The 20,442-nt window shown below is 44.3% G+C and overlaps 1 protein-coding gene across 1 annotated transcript in view; it reads right to left on the bottom strand.

Moving 5' to 3' along the window:
- CNTNAP2 (contactin associated protein 2) overlaps positions 1 to 20,442 on the bottom strand; it is a gene marked incomplete at both ends in the record, with an annotated part of 2,035,904 nt that overhangs the window by 144,830 nt on the left and 1,870,632 nt on the right. The window contains one exon of the mRNA XM_082846865.1: positions 13,064 to 13,197. Within this exon, the coding sequence (XP_082702991.1) occupies positions 13,064 to 13,197 (134 nt within the window). The remainder of the gene's footprint in view (positions 1 to 13,063; positions 13,198 to 20,442) is intronic.

The following is a 20,442-nucleotide window of genomic DNA, read 5'->3' as shown; positions in this document are numbered from 1 at the left end:
AAGCTGAGACACCAGGAGGTTTGTGTCTGACCCAGGTCCACGGACTCGGTGGTAGCTATTCAATTTAATACACATAACTATGTGCGGGACACCAGGCTGTGTTGTTAGAAAGAACATTTCCTGGCTCCCTGCAATTCTAAGGCTCCTGGTCATTAGAGCACAATTTGGTGTTTGTTATTTTTAAAGAAATGAACCTGCGATTTCTATCGCTGTCACACCCCTAACCCTAAAAGCTAATGACTTTCCTAAGTAAATTCACTGATCAATGATTCTTCTCCAGATGATGTTAAAATACGGAGAGAAAATTTAAATGCTGTACATCTAATCAGACTAAGGATAAGGGCTTTACGGTTCTGAACCTATTTAATGAAACAGCATTTTCTTCGTAATAGGCTGGTCTTCTAGGGTTAAAGGTTTGCTCACATCGTGCTGGTGCAATGATGCTTATATGGGGGGTGTTTAAGTAAAGCGACCCCAGGTGCTTTGACTTTATTGATCTTTTTAAGGCACTGGCTTCAGTATTTAAATGAGTTTGAGTTTGTTTCCTGAATGGTCTTTCATTAAAGCTTAGGTTGACCTCATTCCTCCTGCAATCATGACACTGTAATGGCAGAAAAAGACGAATAAAAAGTATGAACTCATTTTATGTGGTTGAAAAGGTTACATTTCTATTGATTTCAACTGTAATATAAAGTCCTTGATATTAAGAAGACTCAGCAAACACGTTCTTTTTTGTACAGAGGCTCTATCGATATTCCTTTGCCAGTAGGTTTTGGCAGCAATAACAATATGCAGGATGGAGTCTAAAAATTGGCAATTATCAGAGGACTGATATCCACATCCTTTAAATTCTCTTCCAGGTGAAAGAGTATAAAGGTGTATCACGAAAATCATTAAACACAGAGTGACTTCAGAATGTGGGGTGAATGCGGGGTCTAACAGCTCGAATGATGACCAGTTCTGCTGGCTTTACAGAAAGCACTAAGGCTCTGCTCCCTGGAAACAATGTAGTTTTTCAAGGCTGTGGAATGTGGGGAGGGGTGGAAGAATTTAGTAGAGGTGGTGAGGAATGGGAAATAGGAGACTAGAAGAAATGAGGTAAGAAATCTAAGGAGAGCATTCACTTCTCTTGGAAAAAAGAATATGGAGCTGAAAGGATCTGGGAGAAGGAGGAAACGTGCAAAGAATATCCCCCCAAAGTTTGATCCTCTTCTTCCCCCTTTTCCATATTATCGACATCATCATCAGTGTAGCAGCTAACATTTCTTGAAAGCCAACTCCAGGTCAGATCCCACCTTAGGTACTTTACATGTATTATTTCACTGAATCTGCAAACAACCCTGTGGGCACAGACTCTCATTCACCCCGTTTTACAGTTGAGGAAACCGAGGCCCTGGCATTAAGTTACGTTGCCTAAAGGGACACATAGCTTCCGAGAGGTACAGCCCAGAGGTCTGTGCGCCTGTAGAGTCTGAGCTACGCCCCTGTGTCTGCCTGGATCCTGTGCTGTTGCAAAGCTAGGCTGGCAGGACGTCCACAGCAGCTGCACAAAGTACTCCTGGGAATGAGCGGAGGGGCAGGGACAGCCCGGCATCGCCTCCGCCTGGTGTCCTCCTGGCCCCCATCTTGCTACCTCTCCTTTTAGGGATCTTCTGATTTACGTGACCCTGGCTGTCTGCATCCATCTCTGGCTGCAGGACGGGTTTCCGGAGATGACTTCAACGTCGGAACTCAGAGGCTACAGAAGCCTGTCGGTTACTTCGCCGCTGGCGCCACAGTGCATTTGTGGTGCTCGGCTGTGGGGCTTAAGCACATAAGCAAAGGCAGAGGCTGCGGGTCGCTAATCCAGATCCCGGTGTCATCCTCACAGGGGTAGAGAGGGCTCATTTCTGTCTGTTCTCCAGTTTAACTTCTGCTGGTGGCCTGGGTGACCGATACAGGGCAGGATGCTGGAGGGAGCGGCAGTATTTACTCAGTGGCTTTATTTGCTCTTACTTCCACTTCCTCTTTGATGCTCTTGCGCCATCTTCACTGTTGAACCACCAGCTCAGACCCTCGCTTCTCCGCATGAAGTTTTTTATTACCATCCCCTCCAGCGTTCAGATCACATCTCCTCATCTCAAAGATGTTAGGGTAGGGCTAATTCTTTTAGGTCACTAGCCAGGACAGGGAAGAATGCAAGTCAAATGCACCTTAGGAAGCAGAAAGAATCTTTGTACTCTCAAATGCAGCACATGTGCTCAGAATCCATCATTTATAAATGTGATCCATTCATTTAGCCAGTCACTCAGCAAACATTTCTTCAGGCTCTCTAGTGCCCAGGGCTCAGGGACAGAGCTGTGAGAAGCACAGGTGGGAACGAAATCCCTGGGCTGTATCTTTGAACGTGACATCAAGCTCCCATTTATATAACCAAGTCCCATGGCCATCCCAGTATTTCGCATTAGATGCAAGTGACCCACATGACAACTCCTGACTCTGCATTAGATGAGCATTTGCAGAAGCCTCACCTAAGCTAGTTTCATGCGGAAGTTTTCCCTTCCCCACCCTCAGCACTGGTTCTGGCTAGTGACCACTAGAGGGCATCTTAGCACTAGCTCAGGACCTGCTCCAGGCCACCCGGTCCATCAAAATCCGCACGTTCAGTCCCTGTGCTGACTCTTCCCTTCACTGAGTAAAAGGGCAGAGTGTAGCCCTTCAGAACCTCGGGCTGCATGTGGGGATACATTTGTTTTTCAGAGAGGTACAGAGATACACTTACGTGATATAGGAACCTGCTTTCAGGTACCTGGGCATGGGAACCACCGCTCTATCTACTGTGTTACAAAATTGCTTTGAGAATTACCATCTTTGAGGGTGATTTTAGTGCACTGCAGATGGATATAAGGATATAATGCCTCACAGATTGGACTTTAGTTTTCATACCAGACAGAACAGAAATCCGGGAACCTCGCCTTCTTTCTTGAGAGATGATTTAAGAACAGTGTGCCTGGGGTGAAAATGAACGCTCCAACAGCTCTGGCTGCATTCTGGAGGAGAAAAGAGAGAACTGACATCTCAAACCCTAAACTGGATCAGAAGCTGCATTGCAACTGTTTTCCCACTGAGCTGTAAGAAACGTAAAGCGAAGTAAACGCATTTTTCTGGAGCGCTGGAATGGAGGTCCTGTCTAGCCTTAGAGCGCATAATTCTTTTGCAGATGAAATTGCTTTAGAAAAGAAATGAGAAACTTGGAAGTGTTGACATACTCATTATGAGTCTTTCTCGGTTTCAGATCAGATGACTTTGATGGGTTAAACTTATTTTTTCTTCGGTTCCCCTCTGTAATTTTTTTGGATTGCAGAAGAGCGAATACTGGCTCCCTGTGGTAAAAAGTAAGTCTGATAACGTGGTCCTCCCGCCCCCCATGCAAACATTAAGGCACGGCTCAAATGCCTTCCTCGGTCTCCTCTGATCCATTTCCCCCACCCTCAGGATGATTAATTTCCCCCCCTTTTCTGTGCTTCCTCAGCATGAGTCCACACTTCAGTTGGCCCCTGGTTCATGTCTGTGTGATTGACGGTCTCTTCTGTTGGACTGTGGCTTCTGAAGCCACCGGCCATGCTGCCCGCTGTGAGCGTGCAAAGTGCTGAGGACTTGCTCCCTGGGTTGAACGGCAAATGGATAGAACAGGAACCTTGGTTCTGAAGGCCCTGCTGATAATGACCTAACAGCTGCTCTCTTACTTTTTGCTTTTAAGAAAGAGAAGGGACTTGGGAAGGAAGGCAGGATAGTAGCATTTATTGGGCCATAGAAGATGCTAGATATTTTCATTTAACACACACACACGCCCCATTAAAATAGGTGGCCTTATTCCCATTCTCCAAATACGTAAACAGAGCATTCAGTAACTTGCCAGACACTAGAGTTAGGAAGTGGAGGAATCTGTCAATAAGGATGTTTAAAAATTTATGTCTTAGTAACAACTTAGTAACAACAATCCCAATCCATGGTGGTCTCCGTTTAGACTCAGACCATCCTCAAAGGGAAACCTTGCTTCATGTGCTATAGCCTTATTACCAGCCAAGACTCCTAACACTCTCTTCTGCTAGATCCCCAGTCTATTATTTACACGCTGATTGGGAGACCAACTTGTTAAGTCTCTTGCCGAGGAGAATTAGGTGGAATGAGCTTCTACTATCCGAAGAAACGTATATCAAGTGTGTACACAGCTTTTCTCTCCTCCCAGAATATAAACTCCTTGAGGGTAAAGGATACATTTCGTTCATTCCTCCTGCCCCACCAACTCATCATTGTCTACCTGGATTTCTTTCATGTAATAGGTACACAGCATCTATTTGTTCTCCTCAATGTATACTCAATGAAGCTGAGTTAATTTTAATTGCACTTCATGAGCAGCTATATGGGATGGCATTGACGACCCCCTGATTTTACCCAAGTCAGGCTTAAGGAATGGCTGCTGTTCGGAATTTCCCATCATGCCGTGGGCTGAGTGGCACACAAGGATAAGAGATTAATGTCAATTACATGGCATAGCGTTAAATCCTTAGTGATCATCATATGGTTTTAATATTTTTAAAAATGCACTGTTAATGGAACATCCCAGAATCATCTTGAGAACATTTTGTCACACATCACTGCACACCTCGGAACTGGGACCTTACACAGTGGGTGCCCAGACCACTAAGTACACAGATGGTCTCAGTTTACAGCTGCAGGTCAGTTTGAACACACGGCGGCAGGGGGAGGAATCCTCGGCACTGATGGTTGTGTATCTTGTTTCTCTTTTCTGGAGACACTTCACCAAACAGTCCTACTTTCTGTTCAGAAATAAATAAGGAAAATTTGCTAAAATACCCTACCATGGGCCAAGGACCCAAAACCCAATCTAAAACCAAATGACACAAAGCTAATGAGGTCATGAGGTGTGTGATGTGTGTCTCGATTGTGAATAGGCTTCTCTGGATATATGGAAATACTGAAAACAAAACAAAACAAACTGTGACACACGTGCAGACCAAATGAATGGGCAAGTTTTCAATAGACACATTCCTGTCTCTTCTCTTCCCAGGTATCTTCTGTGGAATTAAACCATTGTAATGATATGAGAAACAAATAAAACATTGACCTATGCCCTCCGCATAAGTAAACATCTGAGTCGGTCTTCCATGAATGTAGGAAGAGAAGCAGTAATGCCCTTGCTGAGAACCCAAACAGAGAGCCAGTGCATGGGTCAGAGTGCTCCCGGGAGGGAAGGATTAGAGACATCAAAGGGCTCATCACTATTCCCGCCATCACCGCCCTTCTGTCAAGCGTGCTGGTAATGCACAACCAGGGCTGTGAGCTCATCTTCCAGAGGAGAGAAACGCTAAATTAGCCAAAGGGAAGATGTTACAGTAAATGTAATCTCAGAGCAGGGCCTTAGACTAGTGAGGTCAACTTCCTTTATTTGTTCTGACATCCCTAAAAAGACTTAATGCTTCCAAACAGTGTTATTTTTGAAAATAAAGGCTTGAACAACCTCTGATATTAAAATTTTCAGTTGTGTTTACAGCTATACACTTTTTAGTATTGTTCGTTATTGGCAGAAAATTCAAGGGTAATAAAGGCCCACATTTTTAAATAATTCATCTGAGCCTCAGCTTCTAATTTCAGGCCAGGCTGCATGCCAGCACAGGAAAGAAGGATGCTCAGATGGAAGGACCAGAGGTTATGTCCACGCTTCCAGGAAAACTGACGTGGACTCTTTATGTGGCACAAACACTGGCCTGAAAGTTGGACTCTTACTTCTTTTTTCACTTAGAAAAGTTGCGATTTTATGACCTCCAGCAAATCTCAATAGGGCTTTTCTTTTTAAAAAAAGTGTTTTCCCTCCATTACATACAGTTATTTTTTTCTGAGGAGGCTATCATGTAATTTGGTATTTCAAAAACATGAATATACCTTTTCATAAACTGCAGTAGGGTATCAGGGGTTTCCTGCTGCCTATGTCAAGGAAGAGATGAGTTCAGAAAAGAATTGGCCAGTTTCCAAACATCAGTGAAAGGGAATAGAGAAAAGTCCAAAAATTTAGAGCCTCACACCAGAGAGTAAGAAATAAAACTGCAAAAAGCTTTGACCAACAAAGGCACATGAAGATTTTCAGCTCAGCAAACTGGCTCAGTGCCACGCAGGAGGTTAAAATTAAGAGCATTTACCCCACCACAACCACCTAAGCCTCTTGTCTCAGATGGCCTCAAGGCAGCTGCCATGACCTTGAGAGGGAGGCAAGGGTCCTTGGAAGCAAATGACTATGTTGGTCCAAGAGCCACGTTTAGGGAAGAATGCAGGACGTTATCTACTGGTACACGAAACTGACCGGAAGCAGATAGATCAGAAGCCAACTCAGCTTCTGAAGGAACTGTATCGGCAAAGAAACTGCAGGTCTGGTCTACAAAGGCTTGTGAGTATAAAACAACCCTCAGTGTAATTGACACCTGCAGGAAACGGTCCCTGGAAGCTGCACAGCTTCAAGGAATGCATTATCACCAACATTCAGTTCAGAGGAGAGCCATGGAGAGCCATGCAAATAATGGACAGGAATTTGGCCTATTCAAGGAACTACTCCCATGGCCAAGGGCGGCAGCAGGACATCCTCAGAGCGTCTACCCAGCATGATTTCATCACTGCTACAGAACACAGGACTTTCCTCTTTAAAAATATATCTGCTATAAGGCAGACTTTCATTGGGTTTAGCCACTGACATTTTAGGGTTGTTACAGCAACTGGTGATATCCTAGTCTTTTTCTACATTCCCGGCGTTTAGCATTCACCCTATGCTACTATTGTTGGTAACACTTTCCTCTGACCATTTTTAGGATTCATATTCAATATACAGCTCAGTTAGCAATTGATGCAACTGCTGTTATACAATTTGGTTGAAATTCTGATTAATAGCAGGTAAGAAATTATCATCTTTATTTTAAGAGATGTAATTCACTGAGTCTGAGGAACATTTGTTTTGAAAATTCCTGATGAAAACAGTTGAAGTCATGCTCTTTGTGCTATAAAAATTTGGGGACCTGATCATCATTTGTTTCTGAGGACCTGGAATTATTTAAGAAAGTCCTTATTTTACTTGCAGGAAATCTGTTAGCTTCTTCTTGGCAAAGACGGAACTGGCCCTCCAGTTACGTGAAAGCCAAAATGATACATCTTTACCATCTGTTCATTTGATTTTTAGAGAAAATGGATTAGGAGTATCTGTGCCAGAGACTATACCCCTGAACCCTCCATTGTAAAACTTCCATAAAACCCCTAAATATTTGATAGTTATTCAAGGAACATGTACTTAATTCATTTTTCAAGCTAATTTTATCCTTGGATCAGGTGAGAATATCAGAAAGTTGTATCACCTCAGCCCTTGTCCCCTTTATCTCCCATCACCCTGTTCTACCCCACTGCCTGCAGAACTGTTTGGGCTGAAACCCATTTTTAAGTTATACTTGACTTTCCCAAGGAAATGCTACATCAAGAAGGTTTGTGAAAAACACATTTGTTGCAGAAACACTGGTGAAGGCCCTGCGTACCACCTCTCTCGGTACCCACTATATAACAAGGAGGAAGGGCCTTCAACTATCACTGCATTTTTAAAACTCTGAAGAAATATAGCAAAATGCCAAAATTTTAAAAGTTTGGATGGTGGGTCCATAGGTGTATATTTTATTATTCTCTGTACTTCTGCATATTTTTGAACTATTTTATAACTTCAACATCACTCAATTTCCAACTGGCCAGAGGTATCCATTTCCAACATTTTATGGTCACCCTCCCAGACATCTCTCTACTAAGTGATTCAGTTAAGAGCATGTGTAAACTTCAGTGTGGTAGACCTCGGTTCATCTAGGCTTTTGCTACTCACTGCTTCCTAATTTTGAGTGAGCTACATCACACTCTGAGTGTCAGTTTCCACATCTCTAAAATGGGGATACTAATGGCGCATTCCTCATAAGCCTATTGTGAAGACTCAATGAGAAAATGTGTGTCAAGTGCTAGCACAGTGCCTGGACCACAGCACCAAGAAACGTGAGCTACCATCATGCACGTGATGTTGCCAAGTGGATCGTGCTATGGGCAGCTTGCCATGCCAGTGAACAGAATCCATGGTAGATAAAAAAAGGAAAGAATGACCGAGCAAGAAAAATTCCATTTCCCTGGAAGAGCTGGTATATTTCATGCTTATGGGTTGTGCAATTCCGGGCACCAAGAAGCTCCGAGCCAAACTTACGCAAGTGGGTGAGACCTTCTGACCCGGGTAACCGTATTCCATTTCCCCACTGTCTTGGGGCCCTACTTTTCGTGACTTACTTTAACTCTCAATTTCGTTTTAGGTACTCCCTGTAAACCACCTTATATCCCCTGTGCAATGTGGTTGGGACGAAAGGAAGGAAAGGAGGACGGGTGAAGCCAGGGACGGCAGGCAGGAAGGAAAGTAAGAAGAAAGGATTTGTAACACAGGCTTTGAAATTATTCCTTGTAATGGTGATGTTCAGTTCTTAGATGATGCTAATTGGCACAGTTTTTAATCACAGACAGTGTTTTTCGGGTGCTCTCTGCCCGCTCGGGGTTTGTTTTACATTTGGCATTAAGCCTTCAGCTTTATCACGGGTGCAACTGTGAGTTTCCATAAACGATGCAACTTGAGGGTTGTCCTGGGCTCTGGTTTGCGCTGGCATCTGAGAACTCTGAGAGTTGGTCCTTCATTCTCTGTGTGGACATTGGGCACTTTGTCTTTTGGCAGCAAATGTTTCATCCAAGGTCAGTTTCCCTCAAGTGCTCCTCACCATTTCAGACAGCGTGTGCTCAGGGAATGCAAACTTATTTAAGGTTAGCTGTAGGCAAACCCAGCTAGGAAAGCAAACCTGCTTTTAAAAACGCTGTAAACACTGACAAACATCATCTAAATTATATGATGTTTGCACATATATAAATGTATAGAATTTTACCTTAATTCCAAAGGCATCATTCCATAGCACTTTCTTTTACATCTTTATTGGAGTATAATTGCTTTACAATGTTGTAGTTTCTGCTGTACAACAACATGAATCAGCTGTATGTATACATATATCCCCCTATCCCCTCCCTCTTGAGCCTCCCTCCCTCCCTCCCTATCCCACCCCTCTAGGTGGTCACAAAGCATCAAGCTGATCTCCCTGTGCTATGCAGCAGCTTCCCACTAGCTATCTACTTTACATTTGGTAGTGTGTAGATGTCAGTGCTACGCTCTCACTACATCCCAGCCTCCCATCACCTTCCGTGTCCTCAAGTCCATTCTCTACATCTGTGTCTTCATTCCTGTCCTGCCACTAGGTTCATCATACCATTTTTTTAGATTCCATATATATGTGTTAGCATATGGTATTTGTTTTTCTCTTTCTGAATTACTTCACTCTGTATGAAGCCACTCCATGGCACTTTTAAACTCATCTTTGAGTTAGCCTTATTTTTGTTCTTTGATGAGAAGTACATTTTAATTTGAAATTATTTAAATATATTTGTCATTATATTTTATTGTAACTGGGGGCTATCAGAATGGGTTGAGGATATATGTGTGTTTTACATTTTTGTTCGATTATAAAAATGCAACATACACTTATAATTAAAAAACGAGGGGCTTCCCTGGTGGCGCAGTGGTTGAGAATCTGCCTGCCAATGCAAGGGACACGGGTTCGAGCCCTGGTCTGGGAAGATCCCACATGCTGCGGAGCAACTAGGCCCGTGAGCCACAATTACTGAGCCTGCGCGTCTGGAGCCTGAGCTCCGCAACAAGAGAGGCCGCAATAGTGAGAGGCCCGCGCACCGCGATTAAGAGTGGCCCCCGCTTGCCACAACTAGAGAAAGCCCTCGCACAGAAATGAAGACCCAGCACAGCCATAAATAAATAAATAAATAAATAAATTTAACTCATATGGGCTTCTAAGAAGACCTCTGCTTAAAAACAAAAAAAAAAAGAGGAAATATAGAAAACTCTAGAGGAAATGAAGCCATTTATAATCCCTTTACACAGAAATAATCACGATTAACCTTTTATTATATCTTTCTCTATATATTCTTGAGGTTGTAGAAGTTCTCAAGATGGATTTGTAGATTGTTTCCAGGAAAAAAAAATTCGATGTTTTTTTGGAGTTCTAAAGGTGCCCTTGGAATTACGTCCACACTCTACAGTCTTCCCGGCCTGCAAGAAAGCAGGTCATGGGAGCAGGGAATCGGCCCGACCTGCTTGTCTGCAAGCAGGCACCATATCTTTTCTTCCTCCACCATGTCTACCTTTGTTTTCCATCTGGGCTGGACTGGAGAGGCTGGGCTGACAAAGAGGAGTGCACCCCAGACCATGAAGTCTTTCCAGGCTGCATTCAAGTGGGTTGAGGCATCTGCTTTCTAAACATGTCCAGAAATCTCAGTGCAATTGCATCCCATTGTATGACAGAAGGAGGAGGTGGGGGACAGGGCTTTCCAACACCCTGGGTATAATTCCTATGGCCGAATTAGTTCCGTGCCTTCTACAGTGCTTCCCACTTCTATCTTCTCCTTTACCTCAAAGCATTGTGCAGCCAAAGTTTTTCGTACCCAGCGTGTTTCCTTTTCCTGGAACTGTAGTCCTGTTCCTTGGAAGATTCTCCTCAATTCCCCACTCTAATCATGAGGTTTGATTAGGGGCTATCAGTCACTGTTCCCCTCCCCTCACAATAGGGTGAGTGTGTGACCCCAGTCAGGTCAATCAGAGACCTTCTCCAGATTTTAAAATGAGAACCGAGAAACTAGGACCTTGCTTCTGGTCCCAGCAAAACTGGGAAGATGTGAGCCGACTTCAGTGCCTGTGTCCCATGATGTGTGGCAGATGAAGCCTGCTGCAAGAGGAATTGTCCAGAGGCAGGTGGGCAAGCAGAGAAGATGGAGGGAGGGAGGGAGGGAAGGAGAGGAGGGAGAAGGGGGGGAGGGGGGGAGAGAGAGAGAGAGAGAGAGAGAGAGAGAGAGAGAGAGAGAGAGGCATTTGGTCGTGGCCTAGGCTTTGTTTGAATCCTCCAGGTCCCCTGCATTCTTTCAAAATTTTGGTTTTCCCTTTCTTAAATTCTATAACCTACCCTAGGAATTTTCTCTACAAATGAATTCTGAACTGGTTTTCTGTCCTTTGTCATCAGAAGAACCCTAAGCAATAGAAGCCGGTTCTCCCCAGCCCCACTTTGGTCCCCTGGACTCTGCAGGTCTCTGGCTCCTCCACTGCGTGGATTTCTCAGCCTTTCCTCAAGAGCCCCAAGTCCTTAAAACAGCCCATCCCTCTCCCCTGCTTCAGGGTAATCTCTCATTTACTGTAGCAGACAGCAGCTCTGATTAAGCTAATATTTGCTCTTAAAGAGCTGCTGCTTCCTTCCAAAGATTCCCCAGTTGGTGGAATTTGGCAGAAGGGAGGCCATCTTGACCTTCTTTACTCCAGACTCTCATTTGGGGAAATGCACCAGGAAATGGAATTATTTAGCCTATCACCTGGACTCGCTTCTCCCACTCATCCCACCCTCGTCTTTGCATGTGGTTCCTCAACCCACAGGGCTCGGTCCCGACACACAACGCGTTTTTTTGGAGACAGCGAGGATTAACCTTGCAAAACTCCGCAGCTGAGACAGCTCCCTTCCTTGACACTGTCCTTCAAGCTGATTGTTGAGCTCTTTTTAACTTTTAATATTATTTTGCAATGGTGAAATGGCAAGATAATCACTTTCTTTAAGAGGTGACAGATGGCGCACTTTGAAACAAGAGAATGCCTCTAATCAAAAGCCAATAAACACAACGTTGATAAAATGGTATAAAACCACCCCTTTCCTGTAATGGTATAAACCACCATACTAATCCTGGACTTGCTGGCTTTTCTGAATCAAACTTGAGTTATGGTGGAAGACGGGCGTGGTTTACTCCATAAGTAATTTGCAGCACCTAACACGTGACACGCACTGCGCTAGACTCAGCGACTGTCCATCACTATGAGAGAAGCTTATATGCCCCATTTGATTGATTGTGCAATAGGCTGTATCTGCACATTGTCATTTTCCGAGGAAAGGCCTCTCCTGAAAATGCTCTCTAGCATTTACTGCTAAAGGCCGAGTGTAAACTCCGTATCAAGTTATGAATTTGACATCCGCCAGTGCTCACGAAGAGACGGGGCTTGTGCCTCTCCTCTGCAACCTGAACTTCCCACAGTTCCCAGCCGGATCCGAATCCGAATGAGGTCGGAGAGGCTGCTGAACCCCTGCAAATGACATTCCACTTGACTGACAAGACAGCATCCCCCTGCTGCACTTCTTCCTGACAGGTATCTATTTTGAACCCCTGCTAGAGAATGCAGTGACAGTTCCAGCCTTGATCTTTGCCTTAGTTCCCAGGGAGACCTCCTCATGCCATGTTTTATTCATGGTGTCTCCCAGGCCGGTCTCTTCATTGTAAAAATCGGTCGTGGGGGTAGGGACAATCCATGAACCTGAAATAAAGTTTGAGTGTCGCAATAAAACCGTCCCTTTGTGTACGGAAAGCCTACAACCAGGGTCTGAGATGCTGGGGAAGGTTTGTGTACTGAGGATTTTTAAGGCAAAGCATGCATAGAAGAAAAGAAAATAGTTATTCACATTGCACTGGAGTCGTGAAGGAAGTAGGTCAGATAAACCAAAAGAACCTTTGCTGGGAAACGCGATAAGCTTCAGACATCTGAGACCATGGAGAGAAAAGATGCTGTAATGGATAAAAGCAGGAGACCGATAGATGTGCAGGGCTACAAGCAGGAAAGCTACAAAGAACGTACAGAGTAAACATTTATTCTACCTTCTCCCAAGAAATCTCTTCTCCATCAACTCTGTCATTGTCCTTCCTGTAGGAACTGGCTATCTTTCTACTTCACAGGTTAGAAATTTGTAGGAGAAAGTATCAGAAGCATCTCTTCCACCTGTCCTAATCGCCCAAAACAAAACCAAGAGCCCAGCATGACAGAGGACAGAGATTGCAACCCTGTATCACATCTGCTTGATGAGTAACACGTGTGTACCTTGAGCGTAATGGTCCTCTCGTGACGGGTGACATTAACGCTGTGGGGCTGCCCATTGGCCATGCTCCTGTGGTCCACGTCAATATTATATGGCTCCCTGGTGCCACCCAGGCTGTACCGGATCTGTAAGCTTCCTACACAGAGAGAAGAAAAGAAACTCAGTCATTTCTCCACTCTGGATTTCATTTTAATGTCACTTCCCCCACCCCTGGAGGCTAATTCCATTAAACTCGGCTTCAACATCCATCACCGCCATTCTGAATTCTGAGTCACTAGCTCAGAGGCGCACGAATCCATAAAGGCTCACAGCACCAGCACGCGCATGTTGATGATCTACCAACAACAAGCCATCGGTGACCATCACCTCCAGGCTGAAGCAGCACATGGTATAAACAACCCAAGTCGGGCTTGAGCCTGGGATGGCAGAATGAGAACATACATGGTACAGGACCATGGAGACGCCTAGAGGCCCCAAAAAATACTCTGTGAAATAAAAAATAAGTGCAGGATGCCGGGATGACCTCATGCCATCGGCAAAGTGTGACATTCAGCATATAGAAGAACCACGAACATACAATATTAAGAACAAACATAATTTACAGAAGATAAATCCATGGGATTTTGGGAGGCTTCACGGAGACCAAGAAAACAAAGCAATGGCTTTTATTCTAGGTTAGAGACCTCATCAATCCAAATGCAAACCAAAGGCAAAAAGATGGGTCCTCATCGCCTCTCAGTTGTCGTTCACTTTGCCTCAACAAATTATTCTTTTTTCTCTTTCTTCTTTCTTCCCAATAATGACAAGCAATATTCAAAAAGATTAATATTCTATATCCTGCTTTTAATTAATCTGCACAGCAAACGTAGCTTTTATTTCTTAGTTATGATTTTTAAAGTCATCGACTTTTTATCTCATTTTTTACTCAAATTGGAATCTTCGTGTTAATAGCTTTTGACATCTCAGAGCTTAAAAATGGAGCCAGTAATTTAGCAAGAGTTTGGCCAACTGTAAATCACCTAAAGATTCTTTGTCGCCTTTTTCATTTTCCTTCCAGAGGAACAAAACTGATATTCTAAGTTGTGAAATAAAACACGATAATTAAAACTTAAAAAGTGAACGGAAAAGAGAAAGAAAGTCACTGGCAACTCCACCGTCCAGAGGTAAGGTGAACGGCTCTAAATATTTGGCAATATCTCCTTGTAGGTAATTCTCACGTCCTCACGTGTACGTAAATAAATGCAACAGTTTCTGAATGCTGCCCTTCCTTATTTTGCGTTACATGCGCCATTTAAAATATTGAACTACGCTCCTGGAATTGAAAGAACAATCATGAATTACTTGCATTTCCTATTTTTCCTTTCTGAACAAACCTGGCAAGGCTTCACTACTTGAGTTTTCTCTTGGCACTTGATCCTAGATTCCTTTGCTTTATAGCGTTTCAACCAAGCACTGTTGACTTTCGTCCCCTAAATGGGTCTAAGTTCACCCACTCTCCCCCATCTCCACAACCACAGGGCCTCCACTGGCACCTAGAATGCCCTGGTATCGCTCCCATAGGAGCCTGCCCCTGCACGCAGAGCTCCTGGCCTGACTCAGGGCCTCTGTGCTGGCCACACCCTATCAGTGACCTGACGGCCACCACCTGGGCTTCACCTGCATTGGCTTCTGCCTGGATCACGTGATCCAAATCAGTCCCTCCTTTAAACGTGATCACCCTTGACCCCATTTCACTCTCAGGCGAGTCCCCTCTTTCCGTGCTCTCTTACTACTAATCCATTAATGGAGGTGCCGCACTGGGACCTCAGACACAACATACGTGAAACCGGACTCTTGATCTTCCCCTCCAAAAACTATTCCATCACAATTCCCACATTTCAGTTAACGGCCACTTTATCCTTCCAGCTATTCCTGCCTAAAAGCCCTGACTCCCCTCTTGCTCCTATAATACACGTATGATCTATCAGCAAAGCTTCTTGGCTCAGTCTTTAAAACACACCCTGAATCTTACTGCTCTCATCACCTCCATTTCTATTCCTGGACCAAGCCACCCTCGTCTTTTGTCTGGATTACTCTAGCCTCCATTCTAACTACTGCCCTTCCACCACGCTCCCTCAGCCCAGCCTGGCCTCCGCCCCTCACATACCTGGTCTCTCCACGTGGCAGTCAGAGCGGTCCTCTGCTCAGAACCCTCCCATGGCCTTCTGTCTCACTCAGAGTAAAAGTCGACATCTCCATAACGGCTCACCAGGCCCTCTGTGGTCGCCCCCCTCATCTCTGACATAACCCCTCATTATTCTCCTCCTTTCTCACTCCTCACCTGAACACACTGGCCTCTTTGTTGTCTCCCCAGATGCCAGCATGTTCCTGCCTCAGGCCCTTGGCACCTGCTGGGTCTTCTGCCTAGGATGCTCATTTCCCAGTTATCTGCATGGCTGACCCCTCACTCCCTTTAGGTCCTGCTCAAATATTGTCTTCTCAGTGATTGTTTCTGTGACTTCCTTATTAGAAGCAGAATTTACCCACTCCTTTCCCTTGGCCAGGCTCTCCCTTTTCTGCCTTATTTTTTTCCCCATGAGAGTTCTTACCATACAACATACTACATACTGTACTTAGTATGTTTACTGCTGTCTTCTGCTAAAATGTAAACTCCAAGAGAGTAAGAATTTTTGTTTATGTTCTTTATGACTTAGTTCCCAACGTCTAGAACAATGCCCGATACATGGTAGGTGCTGGGTAACTACTTGTTGAGTGAATGGATGATGGTCTCCTTGCTTCTGTGCTTTCTTCCTTCCCATGTTTTCTTAGCAGAGAAATCTTTTCAAGATGCATAACTGACTAGTTGCCTGGTTCACTTAAAACTCTTCAAACTTTCCAGCTGCTTAGAGGATAAAGACATACATTCTTAACATAGCTTATGATGTCTTGTCTGATCACAGCTTGTCAGTTACTTTATTTTAAAACATGCCATTTACCCTCTTACTTTTTACATTCAAGCTACCTAGGACTTCTCTTATTCCCTAGGAAATACAATTCTTCCTGCCTCAGGACCTTTGAATATGTTGCTCCCGTTTCCTGAGCTACTTCTCTCCCCACTCCTCAGTGATTTACCCTATTTTTTCTTTATTCTAATAGCATTAAAAACAATCTATAGTTTGGCAGTGAAGGAGATGATTAGGCAGTTGTTTGGCTATAGGTAGAAAAAACAAGTCAATTGTCTTGAGTTTTTATTCTCCACTTTACTTCTGGTGCTCTGACCTTGTATGATCACAGCCAGTTTTCTTAAATACACAGCTGTATTCATTCATCATTTAAAACTTAATTTCTTTAGAACATATTTATTTAGTGCCCCTGTTGAACCCAAGGTTTCAATGTCTAGAAGTGGACTGCCTGGCTGGCTGTAAGTGTGGAGTCCACTTCTAATACAGACATCCATCCCCAGCCCCTGTACGGTGTGGGCCAGGCCGTGCCTCAATCTGGGGATGCAAAGAGACGTAAGAGAGGGCTCTGCCTTTGAGGCTCGGAGTTGGAGGAACTGGTAATTATGCCAAAAAAGCCCCACAAAACCCTGGACATTTTTCTCCCTACTGTCTCTTCATCATTGGCCCCTTTATGTTCTCCAGCTCATTAAAATCAGTATTAAGTTGTTTTCGTTATTTTTTCTCTTTCCTTGGACTTTGTAAATATGATGTAAAACTTCTCTAACTGCTTCACTTAATGGCAATGGAAATGATTTGCTTTGAGGAAAAAGATGAGTTGGACCTTAAAATTTATATATAGTGAACATCTATAAACAATAATGGCAATATTCTTGAATAATAAAATTTAAGATATATTTATTCCTTTCAAACAATAGCACAAGAAAACCACTAAATGATGGGAAGGAGAATATTAATATTTGTTCATTAAAATAAAATATTATTAAGATGGAGAGATACTTCACTTCTTGCACCTCATGTTCATCTCCCGGTGAATTAAAGCAGTTATAAGGGACTACTCTTTTATTGGCTGCAGCAAATAATGTGCTTAACAGATTTATTCTCTACTGGTCATCATCATTACCATCAGCAAACAATTACAGAGCACCTATTGTATGCAGGAGATGTAGTGCGGGGGGCCTTTCCTCTCACTGGGAAGACAGGGTATATATATAACAAAGATGGGTAACAATACAGTTGTACTAAAAGCCAAACAAATGACATTGAAAATAAGTGTAACAGGAGTTTAAAGTAAGGAGAAGTCATTGAAAGGAGGTGAGACTTGATCTGGGTCTAGAATGAAAGGCAGGTATTAAGCTACAGAGGAAGATGGAGCTTTTCCAGATAAGGGAGCACAGCAGGCAGCAGGGCAGACGTCCTTGGGGTGTGTGAGGAGTGAAGAGTTCCTGGAGAAGGGAGAGAAGGGAGGCGTGGCCTCAATATGCGGCAAAACGTAGATTAAATCATGGGCTCTGGATAATAATAACCACTAACACACACACAGTGTGTGTGTGCGTGTGTGTGTGCGTGCGTGCGTGTGTGTGCGTGCGTGTGCGTGCGTGTGTGCGCGGTGCGTTACGCTTACCAACTCATTTGACTTTCACAGCACTGCTCTGAGGGAGACACTATGTAACAGATGATGAGACAGAGGCTCGGAGTGGCTCACGGCTGCCCAAGATCCCACAATCTGCAAACGGAGAAGCAGAATTCAAGCCCAGGCTTTCTGGTTCTGCACTCCGAGCGCTCACTCAAGAGGCTGGTGGGTCCTGATTGGAAGCTGCTGGGACTGGGGATCTGTCCTCCTGATCCTGGGGAAAGGGGCCCTCCTGGCTGTATGACAGGGACACTGTGTGTGAAGGAAGACCTACTCTGGCTGGGCTGGGCAAGGTTAGCGTGACTGGAAGCAGAGAGACGGTCGGGACAGAGCATCCCAGGGACGTGCTGAGGTGCACTGGTACCCCACGGTGGGGTCACGGGGTGCCAGGAGCCCGGCTACCCTCAGGCCTTGGCAGGTCTGTGGAGGTAAGGCCTGCTGGAGTCCCTGGGCTGGGGGCCTCCCAAACACAGTCTCATGCATCTGCCCAGGTGCCATTCAAAGATAACATTCTATGTTTGCCACGCCAGCAGCAATGTCGGGAAGCGCTGAATCAGAAGACATTTGCCAGGAGAGTAGCAGTGGGGAAGCAAAGGAAGGGATACTCTGGAGGGACACGGTGAGAACAGGATGCACAGGACTTGTCAGGCTGGATGGCCCGCAAGAGGCGGAAGGACGGAGTGCTCATGAATGAGGCCAGGCTGTGAGTTCTGGTGTCTGAGAAGCGGTAGCACTGTCAGAAGAAGAGGGGCCTGGTTCTGGGAGCAGTGAGGACAATACAGCTTCCGATATGTTAAGTTTAAGAGATGCCAGGGCATTTAGTTAGAACTTTTTATTTTATTTTAATGACATTTTGGCTTAGTCCTTATGGATTTCTTTTCCCTCAATGAGTTCCTCAAATTTTTCTAGCTTTAAATCTCAATTCATAAAAAATGCAGTATTTGGAGTACGAAAAAGCCAAATTTTCATTAGCAATTGAGGACGGCCTTGCAATAATTAGAGAGAAACTGACTGTCCATGCTTTGCAAATGCACCGAGTGTTCTAGAGGTCTCTAAGCAGGGCAGTGGAGAACTCTGGGTCCAGCATCAGACACCTGGGTTCAGGAACCCCAGCTGTGCCACCACCAGCTGAGTGTGCAAATCACCCAATCTCTCTGCACTCCAGTCTACCACCTGCAGGAAGAGGGTAAGAATGGACTCTGCCTTATAGAGTGTGTGCTCTTGGGAACTAATGCATGTGAAACACTTAGCACAGCTTCGGGCAGCCTTACACGGTAGCCATTAATATGGAAACGACTAGTCAAACCCCCTGTGCATGACAAAGGCCCACAGACACACGCGTGGGTGCTCGCAGGGGCCGGTGCAGGCTTGGGGGCGTGAGTTACTGGATAGAATTGGGACCAGATTTTAACGTGGCAGTGGCTTGAGGAGCAGACAATACAGCATCTACTGAGGCATGTTCCTGACATTCTTGATGAGCTAGAGGTGAGAACCCACTGCCCACTGAGGCGAGGTTGGGACATGAGGGTGGAGAACATCGATGGATTAAACAGCTATTTAATCTGATGCAGGAGAAAGAAACCTAACAGGTGAACTTCCAGAGAGCAGGGGTGTACACTTTTCTACTTCCTGATTGAACTGTTTTTTTCTGGTGAGAACAGGGACAGGATCACTGAGAGCATCTGACATGTGTGGAAGAGTATTACCCAGCAGAGGCAAGTCAACTGCGCAAACAAACAACGAGACTCTGCGCTCACATTATTGCTGTTTTTCTGTCCATCGTTTTTACAGAGCTAAACTGATATCGTACAGTCAAGGCTGTATCATGCCTTTTCTTGGTTTTATATAATATTACATAAAAATTTTCTCCATGTCATTAATTACTCTTCATAAATATTATTCTTAATGGATACACGATATTCCATAAAATGGTGATTCCCTCTTTTACTAACCATTTTCCTAAAATGTAACTCCTAGGTCCTTTCCAATTCTTATTTTCATAAATAACAGTATAAACTATGATGAACATCTTCATGCTGAATCTTTGTCTGATTTTCGGCTTCTTTCTTCAGAAATAATTTCTGAAAGGGAAAAATCCTAAGGAACATTTTTTTCCCACCTATCTTTTAAACCGACAGAGCATTGCCCAGAGAAGTTTAAGAATTTACTATTTTATTAACACTCAAGCTGAATTGGGTTAATAATAATAATTTTTAGTTCCCACAGAAGAAAATCTTGATCTTTAAGATGCCACGACACTGAAATAGCTGTCAGAAAAGGCTGCAGGACCTACTAGAGAATGGACTTGAGGATACGGGGAGGGGGAAGGGTAAGCTGGGACAAAGTGAGAGAGTGGCATGGACACTTTACATTTTACCAAATGTAAAACAGATAGCTAGTGGGAAGCAGCCGCATTGCACAGGGAGATCAGCTCGTGCTTTGTGACCACCTAGAGGGGTGGGATAGGGAGGGTGGGAGGGAGACGCAAGAGGGAGGAGATATGGGGATATATGTATACGTATAGCTGATTCACTTTGTTATAAAGCAGAAACTAACACACCATTGTAAAGCAATTACACTCCAATAAAGATGTTAAAAAAAAAAAAAAAAAGGCTGCAGAGCTTCAATCATTAAAGAGCAAGACCATGAGAGAGGTAGCCTCCGTGTCTCCAACCTGTACAGTCTCACTGGGAAATGAGAGAGATTTGCTCCTTGATAAACCTAAATATTTTTATTTGTAAAAAAGAGATCTTAAAACTCCAAGTGTCACAGAACTCAAGTTTTCAGAGAGGAAATGGACTCAGTGTTT

This window comes from Leucopleurus acutus (genome assembly GCF_964270905.1).
Source record: "Leucopleurus acutus genome assembly, chromosome: 9".
NCBI lineage: Eukaryota > Metazoa > Chordata > Mammalia > Artiodactyla > Delphinidae > Leucopleurus > Leucopleurus acutus.
This window is presented reverse-complemented; position numbering and strand designations above follow the sequence as displayed.